Source organism: Mauremys mutica, chromosome 13, assembly GCF_020497125.1.
Source record: "Mauremys mutica isolate MM-2020 ecotype Southern chromosome 13, ASM2049712v1, whole genome shotgun sequence".
NCBI classification, from domain to species: Eukaryota; Metazoa; Chordata; order Testudines; family Geoemydidae; genus Mauremys; species Mauremys mutica.
Window position 1 is genome coordinate 46,692,136 of NC_059084.1, and position 18,460 is coordinate 46,710,595.

The following is an 18,460-nucleotide window of genomic DNA, read 5'->3' on the forward strand; positions in this document are numbered from 1 at the left end:
GCCTTGTTCTTTCCTCCTTTCCATCACTCCTCTTCTGTCTCTTTCTTTCCTTCTTTCCATCACTCTACTTTTGTCTCCTTCTTTCCATCTCTCCTCTTCTCTCGTTCTTTCCTCCTTTCCATCACTCCTCTTCTGTCTCCTTCTTTCCTCCTTTCCATCACTCCACTTCTGTCTCCTTCTTTCCTCCTTTCCATCACTCTACTTTTGTCTTCTTCTTTCCATCACTCCTCTTCTGTCTCCTTCTTTCCTCCTCCATCACTCTACTTCTGTCTCCTTCTTTCCTCCTTTCCATCACTCTACTTCTGTCTCCTTCTTTCCTCCTTTCCATCATTCCTCTTCTGTCTCTTTCTTTCCTTCTTTCCATCACTCTACTTTTGTCTCCTTCTTTCCATCTCTCCTCTTCTCTCGTTCTTTCCTCCTTTCCATCACTCCTCTTCTGTCTCCTTCTTTCCTCCTCCATCACTCCTCTTCTGTCTCCTTCTTTCCTCCTTTCCATCACTCCTCTACTGTCTCCTTCTTTCCTCCTTTCCATCACTCCTCTACTGTCTCTTTCTTTCCTCCTCCATCACTCCACTTCTGTCTCCTTCTTTCCTCCTTTCCATCACTCCTCTTCTGTCTCCTTCTTTCCTCCTTTCCATCACTCCTCTACTGTCTCCTTCTTTCCTCCTTTCCATCACTCCTCTACTGTCTCTTTCTTTCCTCCTCCATCACTCCACTTCTGTCTCCTTCTTTCCTCCTTTCCATCTCTCCTCTTCTGTCTCCTTCTTTCCTCCTTTCCATCTCTCCTCTTCTGTCTCCTTCTTTCCTCCTCCATCACTCTACTTCTGTCTCCTTCTTTCCTCCTTTCCATCACTCTACTTCTGTCTCCTTCTTTCCTCCTTTCCATCACTCCTCTACTGTCTCCTTCTTTCCTCCTCCATCACTCTACTTCTGTCTCCTTCTTTCCTCCTTTCCATCACTCTACTTCTGTCTCCTTCTTTCCTCCTTTCCATCACTCCTCTTCTGTCTCCTTCTTTCCTCCTTTCCATCACTCTACTTCTGTCTCCTTCTTTCCTCCTCCATCACTCTACTTCTGTCTCCTTCTTTCCTCCTTTCCATCTCTACTCTTTTGTCTCCTTCTTTCCTCCTTTCCATCTCTACTCTTCTGTCTCCTTCTTTCCTCCTCCATCACTCTCCTTCTGTCTCCTTCTTTCCTCCTTTCCATCACTCCTCTTCTCTTGTTCTTTCCTCCTTTCCATCACTCCACTTCTCTCGTTCTTTTCTTTCTCCTTTTAACATTCCATCTCTCTTCCTTTCTTTAGCACTCCACCTTTCTTCTTCTCTTTCTATCACTCCATCTTTTGTTTTCTTGTCCTTTCACTTCAACTTTTCTTTCAATCATCACTTCATCTTGTTTCTTTTTCTTTCTGTCCTTCCACCTACCTACTTACCTTGCTTGCTTTCTTTCTTTCCCTTTGCCACCTCCCTCTTTCCTTCTCTCTCCCCATCCAGCCCAGCTGCCCCCCAGGGAGCAGCACAACCCCCTAGAGGCCTAAGTTGGGGTCAGCCCCTCCTTGGATCTGGAGTGGGGTGACCAGATGTCCCGATTTTAGAGAGACAGTCCCAATATTTTGGGCTTTGTCTTATATAGGCTCCTATTCCCCCACCCCCGTCCTGGTTTTTCACACTTGCTGTCTGGTCACCCTAATCCGGAGGCCTGGGCTGGCCCCTCTCTAGGAAACCTTGCACCCCATGTCAGCCCCCAGCCAGCCCTGCTCCGCACCTGCCTGCAGTGAGATCTAGTGGGGGGAGGCCCACAGGCTCAGTGAGGGGGGAGAATAATTATCCTGTGGCAGGGAGTTCCACAGAGTAATTGCATCAACGTAACCATCCATTTGCCCCCCACACTCCTCCATCAATCCATGCATCCTTCCCTCCCCAGTACTTCCCTCTCCTCCCTTCTCCCTTCCTCTACCCCCCTCTCTGGGGGACAGGATGTGGGCCCATCCACCCCCTCCCCCAGGGTAACATCCCCTCCAGGGCTGGAGGAGGCACTTCCTGCCTGCCCATCCCCCACCCCGCACCTCCACCACTGCCATCCCTCCTTCCAGCCCAACCTTCGCCCCCACTTGGCCCTGGGAGACGCTGATAATGGGGCCAGGCCCGGACTTTCCCCCCGCCGCCAGCGGGGCAATGTGCTGAGCCGGGGGAGTGGGGGGGGGAAGAAAGACATGGCCCGGGGGCAGGGGTGGATGGATGGATGGGTCCGAGGGGTGGCCGGATGATGGGGGTCACCGTGCAACCCTGGTCACGCCCACTCCGGCTGTGTGGTCAGGGGGGCACAGGCTGGTTCCCCCAGAGCAGAATTGAGAAAAGGGAGGGGGAGAGAGCCACTGTCCCCCCACCCCCCCAAGCTGCCAGCACCTAGGCCTAGGGCCCCTCCCCATCCCGGGGCACCCCGCAAATCCAGAGGGGGGAGGGAATCAAGGAGGAGGTATGGGATCCAGAGACCCAAGGGGAGGGGATCCTGCTGCGGCGGGGAGGGGGGGGAGGAAGACTAGAAGCTGTTCGCTGCCCCCCCCACCCCAAGGCACACACAGATCCGCACAGCCTGAGTCAAGGCTGAGCCTGCCCTGCCCCCTGGTGGCAGCGCCCAGCCATGGCCCAGTCTCACAGGGCAGCTCTAGTGGGACATGTGGGTCCCTCCCGCCCCCAAATCCCTGCCTATTCCCCTCCCTCCTCCAGCTCTTCCCAACCCCCCACTCCCCCTCCTCCAGCTCTTCCCAACCCCCCACTCCCTCCCTCCTCCCCCAACACCCCCTCATTCCCTACTCCCCTCCCTCCTCCAGCCCTCCCTAACCCCCCACTCCCTCCCTCCTCCCCGACCCCCCTCCTCCAGCTCTTCCCAACCCCCCACTCCCTCCCTCCTCCCCCAACACCCCCTCATTCCCTACTCCCCTCCCTCCTCCAGCCCTCCCCAACCCCCCACTCCCTCCCTCCTCCCCGACCCCCCTCCTCCAGCTCTTCCCAACCCCCCACTCCCTCCCTCCTCCCCCAACACCCCCTCATTCCCTACTCCCCTCCCTCCTCCAGACCTCCCTAACCCCCCACTCCCTCCCTCCTCCCCGACCCCCCTCCTCCAGCTCTTCCCAACCCCCCACTCCCTCCCTCCTCCCCGACCCCCCTCCTCCAGCTCTTCCCAACCCCCCACTCCCCCTCCTCCAGCTCTTCCCAACCCGCCACTCCCTCCCTCCTCCCCCAACACCCCCTCATTCCCTACTCCCCTCCCTCCTCCAGCTCTTCCCAACCCCCCACTCCCTCCCTCCTCCCCGACCCCCCTCCTCCAGCTCTCCCTAACCCCCCACTCCCTCCCTCCTCCCCCAACACCCCCTCATTCCCTATTCCCCTCCCACCTCCAGCCCTCCCCAACCCCCCACTCCTTCCCTCCTCCCCGACCCCCCTCCTCCAGCTCTTCCCAACCCCCCACTCCCTCCCTCCTCCCCGACCCCCCTCCTCCAGCCCTCCCTAACCCCCCACTCCCTCCCTCCTCCCCGACCCCCCCTCCTCCAGCTCTTCCCAACCCCCCACTCCCTCCCTCCTCCCCGACCCCCCCTCCTCCAGCCCTCCCCAAGCCCACACTCCCTCCCTCCTCCCCCAACGCCCCCTCCCTGTTCCCGCCCCGCCCCCTGGCCCCGTTTCCCGCCCGTTCCAACGGCCGCTCCCCGCCTCGTGCCCTGAGGTGACCGTCGGGCGGCTGGCGGGGGGAGGGGCGGGTCTGTTTGAGTCCAGGCGGCCCATACAAAAGCCAGGGGGGAGGGGCTACTACCCCCCTCCCTACCTCACGGCCTGCTAATTAGCTCCCCCTAAGTAGCCGCCCCCAGCTAATTAATTAACCCCCCGGGGGACGATGACTCATGGCAATAATCTGGCCATGGCCATCACCCCAATTAACCCCTCAAAGCTAATTAACCCCTTGGCCATGTTCCAGCAGCTAATTAACAACCGGAGTCGTTAACGCCCTCGCGAATTATGGTCTGGGCATAGCTAATTAACATTAATGCATTAATAAAGAGTAATAATGACCCCCCTTGCATCTGAAGAAGTGGGTATTCACCCACGAAAGCTCATGCTGCAAAACGTCTGTTAGTCTATAAGGTGCCACAGGATTCTTTGCTGCTTTTAATGACCCCCCAGTCGCCCATGATGCCTAACGCCCAACTGATCCCCACAGGGTAATTAATATGTTAACGATAACATCACAACAGCCAATCACCCCGAATTTCATTCATCTCAATAACAATCATTAATATCACCAGCATTACTATCAACAAATATTAATTACCATCCCCCCAATTAACATCAATAACGAGAGCCAATCACTCCTAATTAACATAATTCATACAGAGCCCAGAGTTCATTAAATAACCAATAATCCCTCATTAATAAAGGGGCTACAATTAATAACCTCTAATATAATCAATATACGATACTTAGGAAACAGTCATTCAAAAGCCAACACTCTGGAAAACCCCATAATTAACGCAGAGCCATTAATTAGCTCCTTCTGAATAATAAGAGAATTGACGAGAGGCCATGATTAAAGCACCCATAAATATTAAATACTGCCCCAAAGGCCCATGGTAACAGATAAATAACCAATCAAAAGGCAACCAAGAGCCAAACAATAAGTGAACAATGCGAAATAAGTAGTAAATACCCACAATATTTCATTGTAAAGACATAACCCACGAAACAGGCCTCATTAAATACATGATGATATTCATAAATAACCACAAGACATAATAAAATAATACACAAAGGAGGAACGGCCACTAATGGCCAATAATAACGAAAGAACCACTGCCCAGAATAGAGATTTACCGATTATGAACAGGTTTGGCAGAATTCGATTTTTATTTTATTATAATTTTGATGGATAACAAGGGTGTTTAGCCATTTTTTCTCTATATTTTATTTTAGTGCAGAACTAAGAGTTCAAAGAATTTTTTTCTAGTTTTACTTATTTAAATTTTCACCATTGCGGGAACTTAGGGAGAGATTGATAATGGGTGGATGTGTCAGACAGTAATTTTTTTAATTATGGTAGATACTGAAATTCAAAAAGTTTATAACTGATAAACACAAGCTGTCAGCATCACATGAGGAAACATACAAAGTCAAAATCAAACTCCGATAATTTCCGAAGTAATGGCTGTAACTTTCAGTTATTATTGATGGAAATATTTTGCATATCTGCAGCAAAATCGATGTTTACCAACGTTGGTGATAAAAACCTGATCCTTCCAAGCCCAAAAATAATCCACAAATGGACGAATGGCCACTAATGACTGAACCCTTATCAGAATAGAGATTCATAGATTATAAAGCCAGAAGAGACCATCCCGTCCTGGATGACAGAGTCCAGAGAACTGCCCTGAATATTTTACATCAGTTATTGATAACAATAAATGGTCAATTAGCAAATAATTAACACTATTTGTTAACAATATTTTATAGTTAAGTGGTTATACGTAATTAATAATAACTATGTAATAGCTAATAAAGTAAATAACATTTCAGTCAATAGACTACCATCCTTAAAGTGTTAATAAATAAAAATCAATATTACAAAGTTAATTAATCATACATATTTGTTTCATTAATAAGGAACCTGATCACTTTTATCCAGCCATCACCTTACACACCCTTCCACCCATCCATCCCCCGCACACCATCCATCCCTCTAGCCTTCCCCTGCACTCTGCCATCGATCCATCTATCCCCATACATACCATTCATCCGCACAACCCTCCCTCTCTCCATCCTCACACATGCTCACTTGTCCCATTATCCATCCATCCACACACCCCTCCCTCCCTCTCTCCAGCCTCACAGATACTCACCCATCCCATTATCCATCCATCCATCCATCCATCCATCCATCCATCCATCCATCCATGTCTCCCTCCTTCTCCCTCTATCTGTCCTTGGATCTATCAAACTACCCCCATCTATCCCTCCCTCCCAGTGCAGGCCTGCCAGAGCTAACTCCTCTTTGTCCATGTCCCCCACAGCATGGACTGGTTCCACTGCAATCAGTGCTTCCGCCAAGATGGTGCCAACTTCTGCATCACCAGCTGTGGACACCTCTTCTGCAGGAAATGCTTTGCTGCGGGTGAGGCTCGGGGCATGCTCCGTGCTTTGCCCCCAGGGTTCTGAGGGGCAGGAAATGGGGTCCGGCCCCCTCCAGAAGCCTCTGGGACCATGCACATAGTGGGCCATCATTGAAGCCCCCTGAAAAATGCTTCAAAAATGTTTCCTTCAAAAACGAAATTTCTCAGAAAACATTTCCCTCAAAAACATCCCCTCCCTCCCCGCAAAAAATCATTGTTGATTTGTTTTGAGAAGAAATTTTCAACCATTACATTTTTCTCAAAATTTTCCCACTTGAAGATTATTTTTTTCTTTAAAAAAATCATTTTGATGAAGTTCAGGAAGAAACTGACATTTGTCATTTAGCGATAAAGGAAAATTCCCGTTTTCTGTGTTTTTTTACCTTTGCCTACCATTCCCCCATTGGAAAAAGGAGGGGAAGGTTCAAACTATAAAGTTAAAGAAAGTGAGGGAGGAACCCAGATTTGCACCCTCATTAACTTTTTCTGACTGGAAAAATTGTGAAAATAATAGAAAATAGGGAAAATAGTTGGAGAGAGTTGCACTATTTCCCCCAACTCAAAAAAATACAGGGGAATGGAGGGGGGGATGATAGAAAATCTCTTTTCCACCCTTTTTTCCATGGGAAAAATGTAAAAAGTGAGTTCTTCCCCACATTTCACACATTTTTCTTCCACGGGAAAAGTGCAAAAATAGTTTGAAAAATGTTAAAAAGTGAGAAAAAGTACTTTTTAAAAATCAGCTTTTTCCAGTATAAAAAAAAGTAAAAAGGAAGCAAAAGTGTGTTTTTTCCTCGTTTTCTCTCACTTTCACATTCTCCATTTCACTAAAACCCCGGGGGAGGGGGGCGGGGAATAGTGACAGAGTGCCTTGCCTACACACACAAACTGTACTGCTTCAGCTCCCTGGCTTAGTTAAATCGGTATAAACTCTGTACAGAACTTGCGACCACAATCATCAATCATCATCATCACCACTTGTTTCAACCCTTGCAGAGATATGCCCCATTTGTGGAGTGACCTGCAAATATCTATGTCTCGCCGATAATGTGAGTTGCTCTCATCCTTTTCCACCATCTTCCTTTCCTTCTCTTGTCTACACATGATTCTGGTTTAACTAGAGATGTGGTCTTAGCCCAATTGTGTGTGGCTGCTCCGATTTCAATTTAGCATGAGGATCTTTTGGAGTTTTAGCCCTGAATGATTTTGCTTTGGTTGTTTCAGGTCCCCAAAATGATCTGTTCATGTTGGCTCAAAAGCTCCAGTAGGATCCTGGTGTATTGGCCTCTGAACCCTTCAGGTATCCCACTGTCCTCCCTGAAACCACCCCTGGAAACCTGAAAGCAGTGCAAAGGACTCTGGGATGCAGGTCCATGGTGCAGCATGTGGCTTGAAGGTGCCCTACCAAAATAGCCCATATCTGATGGTTGACCCAAGCCGGGTGGGAGCTGCTCCATACTTGCTTTGCCTATTTCTTTCTCGCCCACAGATGAAACCCCAAGAAAAGATCTTTTTCAAGAGCCCAGTGGAAACGGCCCTCAAATATCTGGCCCACATCTCCCAGGTAAGGGGCAGAGAATCCCCACTGGAGGGGGCAGATGAAAGCCGGCACCCCCTAGACGGGAAAGGCTCCATCCAAGGTAACTATAGGCCAGGAAACAATCCTGGGCTAAAGAATGAACATGGGACTCAGGACAGAGGTATAATCAATACCAGTCAGCACGGTTATATGGAAAACAGCTGACCTTCTTCTCTGAGGAGATCACAAGTTTCGATGTGACTGGCTTTTGTAAGGTGTTTGACACAGCACCGCCTGACACCCTGATTAAAGAACGGGCAGGGATCCAATGTCAACGGTGCACACATTAAGAACCAGCTAAGGGACAGATCTCAATAAATAGTTCTCGACGGGGAATCACCATCCAAAGGGGACGTACGTCTCTAGTGGGATCGCACAGAGAGAGGTCAGCTCTAGTGCCTGGCGGTCTTCAGCACTTTATAAGGAATAGCTACCATGGATTTGTCAAGAACAATCATGCCAAACCAGCCTCCTTTGACAGGGTTACTGGCTTAGCAGAGCGGGGGCAGCCAGGTGATGTGGCTTGATTTTAGTAAGGCTTTGACACAACAAACTAGGGAAATCTAATCTTGATGATGCAAGGTGGGTGCACAACTAGTTGAAAGACCATCCTCAAAGAGTAGCTATCAATGGTTCACTAGCAAACTGGGAGGCTGTATCAAGTGGGGTCCTGCAGGGGTCAGTCCCAGCTCAGGTTCTAGTCACACTAATGACTTGGATAATGGAGCAGAGAGCATGCTTCTAAAATTTGCGTCTGTCACCAAGCTGGGAGGGGTCCAAGGGTTTTGGAGGACAGGCTTACAATTCAAAATGACCTTGACAAATTGGAGAATCAGTCTGACTTCAGCCAGATGAAATTCAGCAAAGACAAATTCAAAGGACTTCACTTAGGAAGGAAAAAATCTAATGCACAGCTACAAAATAGGGAAGGACTAGGTAGGGAATAGCATGGCTGCAAAGGCACTGCGGGCTCGAGTGAATCACAAATTGAAGATGAGTCACCCGTGTGATGCAGTTGCGAAAAAGTCAAATATTCTGGGGCATATTACCAGGTATGTTGTCTATAAGACATGGGAGGTCATTGTCTCGTTCTGCACAGCACTGGTGAGGCCTCAGCTGGAGTACTGTGTCCAGTTCTGGGTGCCCGACTTTAGGAAACTGGAGAGAGTCCAGAGGAGAGCACTGAAAATGATCAAAGGGTGAGAAAACCTGAACTGCAAGGAAAAGTTAAGAAACCAGGGCATGTTTAGGCATGAGAAAAGAAGACTGAGAGGGGAGTGAGAACAGTCTTCAACTCTGCTGAGGGCTGCTGTAAAGAGGACGGGGATCAATTGTTCACTGACAGCAGGAGAAGACATAAGGGGCTTAGTCCACAGCAAGGGAGACTGAGGATTCCTGTTGTTGGAGGTTTTAAAGATATGGTTGGACAACTCCCCATCAGGGCTGACCTAGGTTTACTTGGTCCTGCCTCGGAAATGTTTCTAGGACACTGGGGGGAAATCCGTATAAGATCACTGAGGGTCAGGTCTGCGGATGACCCAAGGGTTGGCGGAGCAGGAAGTGGTGACGAGCCCACGGAGACCTGGATCACTGGCTGAGCTGGGCCCATTCCACCCAACGACATTTCGACCCAGATAAATGCCAAGTCCTCCAGTCAGGACGGAGGCGCGCAGGCCGGGCCAGCAGGGACTCTAAAATGGACCCAGGGGTCAGGGGCACATGCGGCTGAACGCGAGCGCCCAGGGCGATGCTGCGGTTATCCTTGGGTGGCTACACCGAAGAACCTGTCTGGAGGTGGAGCGGAGACAGATTGAGGCAGGTTGCGTGCAGCTCTGGTGGGCGCCTGTGACGGGCGAGGGGCAGAGACAAGCCATGGGAACGACAAGGATGGAGGAGAAGCCACCAGCAAGCACGCTCTGCAGAGTTAGCAGAGAGGATTGAGGGGGGCCCAGACTCCGGACGGGTCCGCCATCTTCGAAGGGGTCAGGCAGCCGGGGGAATTCGAGGTCAGGCAAAGATGGAGTGCCTGGGCTACTAACCAAGCAGAGGGCTGGTTAATAATCAGAGCATGGGCTTTGCTGGAACTCCCCCCCCCCCCCGCTAATTATTTACGCTAAAGGAGCCAGATAAGGAGGGAGATGAATGGAGATGGAAGTTAATCATCACAGGGGATTTCAGTGCAGTCAGCAACAGCGCTGATAGTCGCAGAGATAGTCCACTTCTGGATCTCACCTCCTGAGCCAGCCATGCCCCGCCCCCGTGTCCCATTCCCCACCCCCCGGAGCCAGCCAGTCCCTGCCCTGGGGCAGGATCGGACCTGGCGCCCCCTAGAGGGTTCAGCTCCTGCCCCATTACCCACCACCCGGAGCCAGCCAGTCCCCGCCCTGGGGCAGGATTGGACCTGGCGCCCCCTAGAGGGTTCAGCCCCTGCCCCATTCCCCACCCCCTGGAGCCAGCCAGTCTCTGCCCTGGGGACGGAGGGGAGGCAGCACCCCCTAGAGGATCCAGCCGGTGCCCCATTTGCTGTGTCTGTCTCCCAGGTGTGGAGTTTCCAGCGGGCGCAGAGCGAGCGGCTTCTCTCGTTCTACAAGGACAGGGTGTCCCAGGCGGAGGGGTCCCTGCAGGAGACGCGCCAGAAACTTTCCACCCGCGACAGGTCAGAGCCCGGCCACCAGGGGTCACCAGGAACGTGCCCCTGGGCACAGCACCCGCCATCCCTGGGGCATGGCTGGCACACGGCACCTGGCCCGATCGGCACAGCACGCACAGAGCCTGGCACTCGTGCACAGGTCCTGGCACGTGGGCGGGGGGACCCTGGGGGTGGGCAGATCAGGGCAGTACTCAGCCCCTCTGACCCCATGTATCCTTCCCCTCCCCAGGGAGCTGGAGGCGCTGAGGCGGGAGAACGACGAGCTGAAGAAATATCTGAGCATCCTCAAGGCGAGTGCTGTCTGTCTGTCTGACCGTCTGTGTGTCATCCTGCCCGGTCTGTCTGTCTGTGTGTCATCCTGCCCACTGTCAGGCTGTCTGACCGTCTGTGTGTCATCCTGCCCGCTGTCAGGCTGTCTGTGTGTCGTCCTGCCCGCTGTCTGTCTGTCTGACCGTCTGTGTGTCATCCTGCCCGCTGTCAGTCAGTCTGTGTGTCATCCTGCCCGCTGTCTGTCTGTCTGACCGTCTGTGTGTCATCCTGCCCGCTGTCAGTCTGTCTGTGTGTCATCCTGCCCGCTGTCTGTCTGTCTGACCGTCTGTGTGTCATCCTGCCCGCTGTCAGTCAGTCTGTGTGTCATCCTGCCCGCTGTCTGTCTGTCTGACCGTCTGTGTGTCATCCTGCCCGCTGTCAGTCTGTCTGTGTGTCATCCTGCCCGCTGTCTGTCTGTCTGACCGTCTGTGTGTCATCCTGCCCGATCTGTCTGTCTGTGTGTCATCCTGCCCACTGTCTGTCTGTCTGACCGTCTCTGTGTCATCCTGCCCGCTGTCAGTCTGTCTGTGTGTCATCCTGCCCGCTGTCTGTCTGTCTGACCGTCTGTGTGTCATCCTGCCCGCTGTCAGTCTGTCTGTGTGTCATCCTGCCCGCTGTCTGTCTGTCTGACCGTCTGTGTGTCATCCTGCCCGCTGTCAGTCTGTCTGTGTGTCGTCCTGCCCGCTGTCTGTCTGTCTGACCGTCTGTGTGTCATCCTGCCCGGTCTGTCTGTCTGTGTGTCATCCTGCCCGCTGTCTGTCTGTCTGTCCGTCATTGTGTCATCCCTCCTGCTGTCAGTCTGTCTGTGTGTCATCCTGCCCGCTGTCTGTCTGTCCGTCATTGTGTCATCCTGCCCGCTGTCTGTCTGTCTGTGTGTCATCCTGCCCGCTGTCTGTCTGTCTGACCGTCTGTGTGTCATCCTGCCCGCTGTCAGTCTGTCTGTGTGTCATCCTGCCCGCTGTCTGTCTGTCTGACCGTCTGTGTGTCATCCTGCCCGATCTGTCTGTCTGTGTGTCATCCTGCCCACTGTCTGTCTGTCTGACCGTCTCTGTGTCATCCTGCCCGGTCTGTCTGTCTGTGTGTCATCCTGCCCGCTGTCTGTCTGTCTGACCGTCTCTGTGTCATCCTGCCCGCTGTCAGTCTGTCTGTGTGTCATCCTGCCCGCTGTCTGTCTGTCTGACCGTCTGTGTGTCATCCTGCCCGCTGTCAGTCTGTCTGTGTGTCATCCTGCCCGCTGTCTGTCTGTCTGTCTGACCGTCTGTGTGTCATCCTGCCCGCTGTCAGTCTGTCTGTGTGTCGTCCTGCCCGCTGTCTGTCTGTCTGACCGTCTGTGTGTCATCCTGCCCGGTCTGTCTGTCTGTGTGTCATCCTGCCCGCTGTCTGTCTGTCTGTCCGTCATTGTGTCATCCCTCCTGCTGTCAGTCTGTCTGTGTGTCATCCTGCCCGCTGTCTGTCTGTCCGTCATTGTGTCGTCCTGCCCGCTGTCTGTCTGTCTGTGTCATCCTGCCCGCTGTCTGTCTGTCTGTCCATCATTGTGTCATCCCGCCTGCTGTCTGTCTGTCAGTGTGTCATCCCTCCCGCTGTCTGTCTGTGTGTCATCCTGCCCGCTGTCTGTCTGACTGTCTGTGTGTCATCCTGCCCGGTCTGTCTGTCTGTGTGTCATCCTGCCCGCTGTCTGTCTGTCTGTCCGTCATTGTGTCATCCCGCCTGCTGTCTCTCTGTCAGTGTGTCATCCCTCCCGCTGTCTGTCTGTCCGTCATTGTGTCATCCCGGCTGCTGTCTGTCTGTCTGTGTGTCATCCCTCCCGCTGTCTGTCTGTCCGTCATTGTGTCATCCCGCCTGCTGTCTGTCTGTCAGTGTGTCATCCCTCCCGCTGTCTGTCTGTCCATCATTGTGTCATCCCGCCTGCTGTCTGTCTGTCAGTGTGTCATCCTGCCCAATGTCTGTCCATCATTGTGTCATCCCTCCCGCTGTCTGTCTGACTGTCTGTGTGTCATCCCGCCCGCTGTCTGTCTGTCCGTCAGTGTGTCATCCCGCCCGCTGTCTGTCTGTCCGTCCGTCCGTCTGTCAGTGTGTCATCCCGCCCGCTGTCTGTCTGTCCGTCCGTGTGTCATCCCGCCCGCTGTCTGTCTGTCCGTCTGTCTGTCAGTGTGTCATCCCGCCCGCTGTCTGTCTGTCCGTCCGTGTGTCATCCCGCCCGCTGTCTGTCTGTCAGTGTGTCATCCCGCCCGCTGTCTGTCTGTGAGACAACCTTCCCACCAGCCGTCTGTGTGACGCCTGACCACGGTCTGTCTGTCTGCGCATTGTCCCGCCTGCTGTCCATCCATCTGTGCCACTCACCTCCTAGGCAGCCTGTGCCCCTGTCTCTCTGCTGCCCCCTGGGACAAACTAACCCCCCTTCTGCCCCTCTCCCTGCAGGCCTCGCCCAGCCGATGCCAGGGCAGCAGGTCAGCCAACCTCTCCCGGGCCCAGGGCATGTGACATGGGGGGGTCTGCGGGGCAGGAGTGGGGTGGGACGCAGGGACCTTGGGCAGTGGGTGGGGAGTGGTGGGGCCAGGTGGGAGGGTGTGGGAAGCTGGGGGCAGGTTGGGTGGCAATGGGGGTGGGGTGCTGGGTGGCACTGGGGGTGGGGAGTTGGGGGCACTGGGTTTGGGGTGCTGGGCAAGGGGGTGGGGAGTTGGGGCACTTGGCATGTGGTGCTTGGCAGGGTTTGGGTGCTGGGTGGGTAATGGGGAGTTGGGGGGCACTGGGGGTAGGTGCGAGTGGGGAGTTGGGGGGCACTGGGCTGTGGTGCTGGGTGGGGAGTTGGGGGCACTAGGGTGGGTGCTGGATGGGGAGTTGGGGGGCATCGGGCATGTGGTGATGGGCAGGGTTGGGTGCTGTGTGGGGGTGTGGGGAGTTGGGAGCACTGGGAGCCCCCCATCCCTTTGGCCCTGATCTGTGTCCCTTTCCCTTGGGCAGGGGCAGTACCCCCCGGCCGGTTGGCATCACCTCCCCCTCACAGAGCGGTAAGGAGAACCCGGGAGGGCACGGGGGAGCCCCCTTGATATAGAACAAATGTGGTGACAAGTGTGTGAAGGCATGGGGGGGCAGTGAGTGTGCAAGGGTGGGGGTGCCCACGGCGCTCTGGGTGTGTGAGGGCCGAGGATACCCACAGGAGGTGGGAGTGTGAGGGATGAGGGTGCCCACGGGGCTGTGGGCGTGCGAGGGCCGAGGATACCCACAGGCAGTGGGCGTGTGAGGACTGGGGGTACCCACGGGGCTGTGGGTGTGTGAGGGCCGAGGGTGCCCACAGGAGGTGGGAGTGTGAGGGATGAGGGTGCCCACGGGGCTGTGGGCGTGCGAGGGCCGAGGGTGCCCACAGGAGATGGGAGTGTGAGGGATGAGGGTGCCCACGGGGCTGTGGGTGTGTGAGGGCCGAGGGAGCCCACAGGAGGTGGGCACGGGTGCTGTGGCACAGTGGGTGTGCAAGTGCTGGGGGTTCTCATGGGGCAGTAGGCGTGCGAGGGCTGAGGATACCCACAGGTGGTGGGCGCGTGAGGGCTGGGGGCGCCCATGGGGCAGTGGGTGTGCGAGGGCAGGGATGCCTGCAGGGCAGTGGGTGCGTGGGCATGTGAGGGCCGGGGGGTGCCCACAGGCAACAGGCGTACTAGGGCTGGAGATGCCCTTGGGGTGGTGGGCGTGTGAGGCGGGTGCCCGTGGGGCAGAGGGCGTGCGAGGGTGGGGGGTACCTGTCGGCCGGTGGGTGTGAATGGGGAGGGGGTTTGGACTCCCTGTCTTCACCCGGCCCAGGAGCTAACGCCCGTCCCTCCTGCAGGTGCCCTGCGGCCCCGCACCCAGCTCTGCAGCCAGGTGGTCAGGTGAGTGTGTGTGTGTGTGTGTGTGTCCCCCTGCTGGTGGGGCCTGGCCCTGCGGGGTGTGTGTGTGTCCCTGTGCCCCCTACTGGTGGGGCTGTGTGTGTGTGTGTCCCTGCGCCCCCTGCTGGTGGGGCCAGGCCCCGTGGGGTGTGTGTGTCCGTCTCTGCGCCCCCTGCTGGTGGGGCCAGGCCCCGTGGGGTGTGTGTCCGTCTCTGCGCTCCCTGCTGGCGGGGCCGGGCCCTGCAGGGTGTGGGGGGGGGTGTCCCTGCGCCCCCTGCTGGCGGGGCCGGGCCCTGCGGGGTGTGTGTGTGTGTCCCTGTGCCCCCTACTGGTGGGGCTGGGTGTGTGTCCGTCCCTGCGCCCCCTGCTGGCAGGGCCGGGCCCTGCGGGGTGTGGGGGTGTGTGTCCCTGCGCCCCCTGCTGGCAGGGCCGGGCCCTGTGGGGTGTGTGTGTCCGTCTCTGCGCCCCCTGCTGGTGGGGCCAGGCCCTGTGCGGTGTGTGTGTCCGTCTCTGCGCCCCCTGCTGGTGGGGCCAGGCCCTGTGCGGTGTGTGTGTCCGTCTCTGCGCCCCCTGCTGGTGGGGCCAGGCCCTGTGCGGTGTGTGTGTCCGTCTCTGCGCCCCCTGCTGGCAGGGCCGGGCCCTGCAGGGTGTGGGGGTGTGTGTCCCTGTGCCCCCTGCTGGCAGGGCCGGGCCCTGCAGGGTGTGGGGGGTGTCCCTGCGCCCCCTGCTGGCGGGGCCGGGCCCTGCGGGGTGTGTGTCCCTGCGCCCCCTGCTGGCGGGGCCGGGCCCTGCGGGGTGTGTGTCCCTGCGCCCCCTGCTGGCGGGGCCGGGCCCTGCGGGGTGTGTGTCCCTGCGCCCCCTGCTGGCGGGGCCGGGCCCTGCGGGGTGTGTGTCCCTGCGCCCCCTGCTGGCGGGGCCGGGCCCTGCGGGGTGTGTGTCCCTGCGCCCCCTGCTGGCGGGGCCGGGCCCTGCGGGGTGTGTGTCCCTGCGCCCCCTGCTGGCGGGGCCGGGCCCTGCGGGGTGTGTGTCCCTGCGCCCCCTGCTGGCGGGGCCGGGCCCTGCGGGGTGTGTGTGTGGGGTGTGTCCCTGCGCCCCCTGCTGGCAGGGCCGGGCCCTGCGGGGTGTGTGTGGGGGTGTGTCCCTGCGCCCCCTGCTGGCGGGGCCGGGCCCTGCGGGGTGTGTGTGTGGGGTGTGTCCCTGCGCCCCCTGCTGGCAGGGCCGGGCCCTGCGGGGTGTGTGTGGGTTGTGTCCCTGCGCCCCCTGCTGGCACGGCCGGGCCCTGCGGGGTGTGGGGGTGTGTGTCCCTGCGCCCCCTGCTGGCAGGGCTGGGCCCTGCGGGGTGTGTGTGGGGGTGTGTCCCTGCGCCCCCTGCTGGCGGGGCCGGGCCCTGCGGGGTGTGTGTGGGGGGGTGTGTCCCTGCGCCCCCTGCTGGCGGGGCCGGGCCCTGCAGGGTGTGTGGGGGTGTGTGTCCCTGCGCCCCCTGCTGGCGGGGCCGGGCCCTGCGGGGTGTGTGTCCCTGCGCCCCCTGCTGGCAGGGCCGGGCCCTGCGGGGTGTGTGTCCCTGCGCCCCCTGCTGGCAGGGCCGGGCCCTGCGGGGTGTGTGTCCCTGCGCCCCCTGCTGGCAGGCCTGGGCCCTGCGGGGTGTGTGGGGGGGGGTGTCCCTGCGCCCCCTGCTGGCAGGGCCGGGCCCTGCGGGGTGTGGGGGCCTTGTTGCCCCCTGCTGGAGGGGCTGCACCCTGCTGTGCGTGTGCCCAGCTGGGGGGCGCCCCACGTAACAAGGTCTCTCCCCCCACAGCCGCTCCTCCTCGCTGGAGTCCATCCCCTATCGCCTCTCCAGCACCCCCAGCTGGCCGGTGAGTCGCCCTCGTGCCCCCTGCAGAGTGGGGGGGCACTACACAGGCTATGGGGGGCAGGAGGGCCATCTGGGTGCCTGGGGCCACAGGAGGTGGGGGGGGCTGCCCGGGCCCCCCACTCTGACTCACTGCATCTCTCCTTTTCCCAGCAGGCTCCAGGACCTGCCCAGACCCCCACTGGCTCCAGCATCGGTGAGAGGGCCGGGGGGCTGCCCCCCAGCCAGCTGAGAACTGACCTCAGCTTGGCCCAGCCATGGGCTCAGAGCCATGGCTGCCCCCCACCCGCTCCCTGGGGCAGTCACCCCCCCGGGGCACTGGATCACCCCCCCCGCCCAGTTTCACTTCTCCAGAGCTGGGCCCCCGCAAATCCATGATCCCCCCTGAACTGTCTCCCCTCTGCTCCACAGCCACCCCGTCTCCCGCCTCCCCCCAGAGCCTGTCCTACTGGTGAGTGTGTGTGGGGGGGGCCCTGCATCCCCCTGGGGGGCAGGGATTGCCCCAGCTGGGGGGCTCTGGGACTCAGATTACCTAGGTGGGGGGGGTCTGTGGGGCTGGGATTCCCTGCTCGTGGGGGGTGGGGGCTGGGATTCCCCCGGGGGGTCTCTCTGTTGGTTCCCCCCTCTCCTAACTCCCTCTCTTCTCCCCCCAGGGCCTCCTCCTCCTCCACCCAGACCCCCGCACTGGGCACCTTCCCCTTGCGCCCCCCCGGGCGGGGGCCAGTGGAGGGCGAGGCCGGGCAGGGCCGGGGCCCCCCCACGCTGGCACTGGGCATCTTCGCAGGTGAGCGGGCGGGGGGGGGGGAGAATGAGACACGGGGCCCACCCGGGACCTCCCCACCCATCCTGGGAGACCGGGGGGGGGATGGGAATGAGAGGTGAGGGGATCCCCCTCCCAGCCCATAGCAGGGTCCACAGGGCACCCCCAATCTGCCCCACTAACCCCTCCCATCTGCCCCACAGATCTGAGAGAGGGGGGCACCCCTCGGGGGAGCCAAAGCGCAGAGAGACCAAGACCCATACAGGTGAGGGGGCAGGGTGGGGGTCAAGCCGGGGGGCTGAACGGGCCGGGGGTCGAGCTGGAGGGCGCTCGGGGCAGAGTGGGCTGGAGGCAGGGGGCTCAGGCTAAGCGTATCTGGCTGTAGCATTCTGGGTAATTTCTTCTCTCCCCCCAGCTAAGATTCACCCCCCAACTCACCCCCTCCCAGCATGGCAGGTGAGTGAGACTGGATTGGGGGGGGTCACATCCCACACAGAGGGGGCTGGGGGAGGGGGGCTAAAGGGGGTGAGCCCCCAAAAGAGGGGTCTGGGGAGGGGGGGCTCAGAGGGAGGGAAGTCAGAGGGGAATGACCCCCCCAGACTGTTCTGTCTCTTCACTAGGATTCTCTCCCCACAGGGCCCCCAGTGCCAGCCAGGCCCCCCAACTGTAGCGTGTGGGGCACAGAAACTGCCCAGGCTCCCCAGCACCCGACGGACTCTGCCCCTGCAGTCCCCTGGGGACCGGAGCGGCTGTGCGAACAGCCGGGGGAGCCTCCCCACCCCATCACAGCTGCCCCCCCACTCCCTACCTCCCCCCCAGGCCAGTCTAACAGCCCCCCCATACTTGCCCACACTGGCCCGGCCCAAGCGTCCCCATTCCTCCAGCCCCCCATGCACCTGCCTCCCCACCCAGCCAGCCCCAGGGCCGGGGCTCTGTTACCCCCCCCACAAGCTGGGATCAGAGCCATTGAGGGGGTGGTCACACCACTGGAGTCCAGCCCATTATCTCTGTTTCCCACCCCCCCCCCGGGATCAGAGCCATTGGGGGGGAGGAAAATCACACCACTGGTGTCCAGCCCCCCATTATCCCTGTCCCCCCCAGCTGGGGTGCCCCCAAATGTCACCGATTCCCCTGGAGCCCAGACCATCCCCCCCATTGACAATAAATGTCTGGCTTTTCCAACTGGGGTGCTGGGTGTTTGGGGGAGAACTGAGGTTCAGCCATAACCCCCCCGTAACCTAGGGAGACAGAACCCGATTTCCCGCCCCCAGCCGCTCTTCTCCCACCCTTGGGGGTTCTCCTGG

General features: G+C 58.1%; 1 protein-coding gene across 9 annotated transcripts; it reads left to right on the forward strand.

The window, feature by feature from the left end:
• Window positions 1-3,657: 3,657 nt before the first annotated feature.
• RNF212B (ring finger protein 212B) lies at window positions 3,658-18,458 on the forward strand. Of its 9 annotated transcripts, XM_044985498.1 has the most exons (17): window positions 4,218-4,873; window positions 6,054-6,154; window positions 7,149-7,201; window positions 7,377-7,548; window positions 7,642-7,716; window positions 10,272-10,387; window positions 10,611-10,671; window positions 13,109-13,137; window positions 13,652-13,698; window positions 14,508-14,550; window positions 16,343-16,400; window positions 16,550-16,592; window positions 16,808-16,847; window positions 17,050-17,180; window positions 17,360-17,421; window positions 17,572-17,612; window positions 17,793-17,950. In XM_044985498.1, the coding sequence occupies exons 4-17, from the start codon at window positions 7,516-7,518 to the stop codon at window positions 17,824-17,826; spliced, it is 813 nt and encodes a 270-aa protein (XP_044841433.1). In that variant the 5' UTR covers window positions 4,218-4,873; window positions 6,054-6,154; window positions 7,149-7,201; window positions 7,377-7,515; the 3' UTR covers window positions 17,827-17,950. The 9 variants fall into 9 exon arrangements, with proteins under 9 accessions (XP_044841429.1, XP_044841425.1, XP_044841431.1 ...); XM_044985490.1 differs by lacking the exons at window positions 4,218-4,873; window positions 7,149-7,201 and adding an exon at window positions 3,688-3,718 and having other exon boundaries at window positions 17,793-18,458; XM_044985493.1 differs by lacking the exons at window positions 4,218-4,873; window positions 7,377-7,548 and adding an exon at window positions 3,831-4,134.
• Window positions 18,459-18,460: the final 2 nt, after the last annotated feature.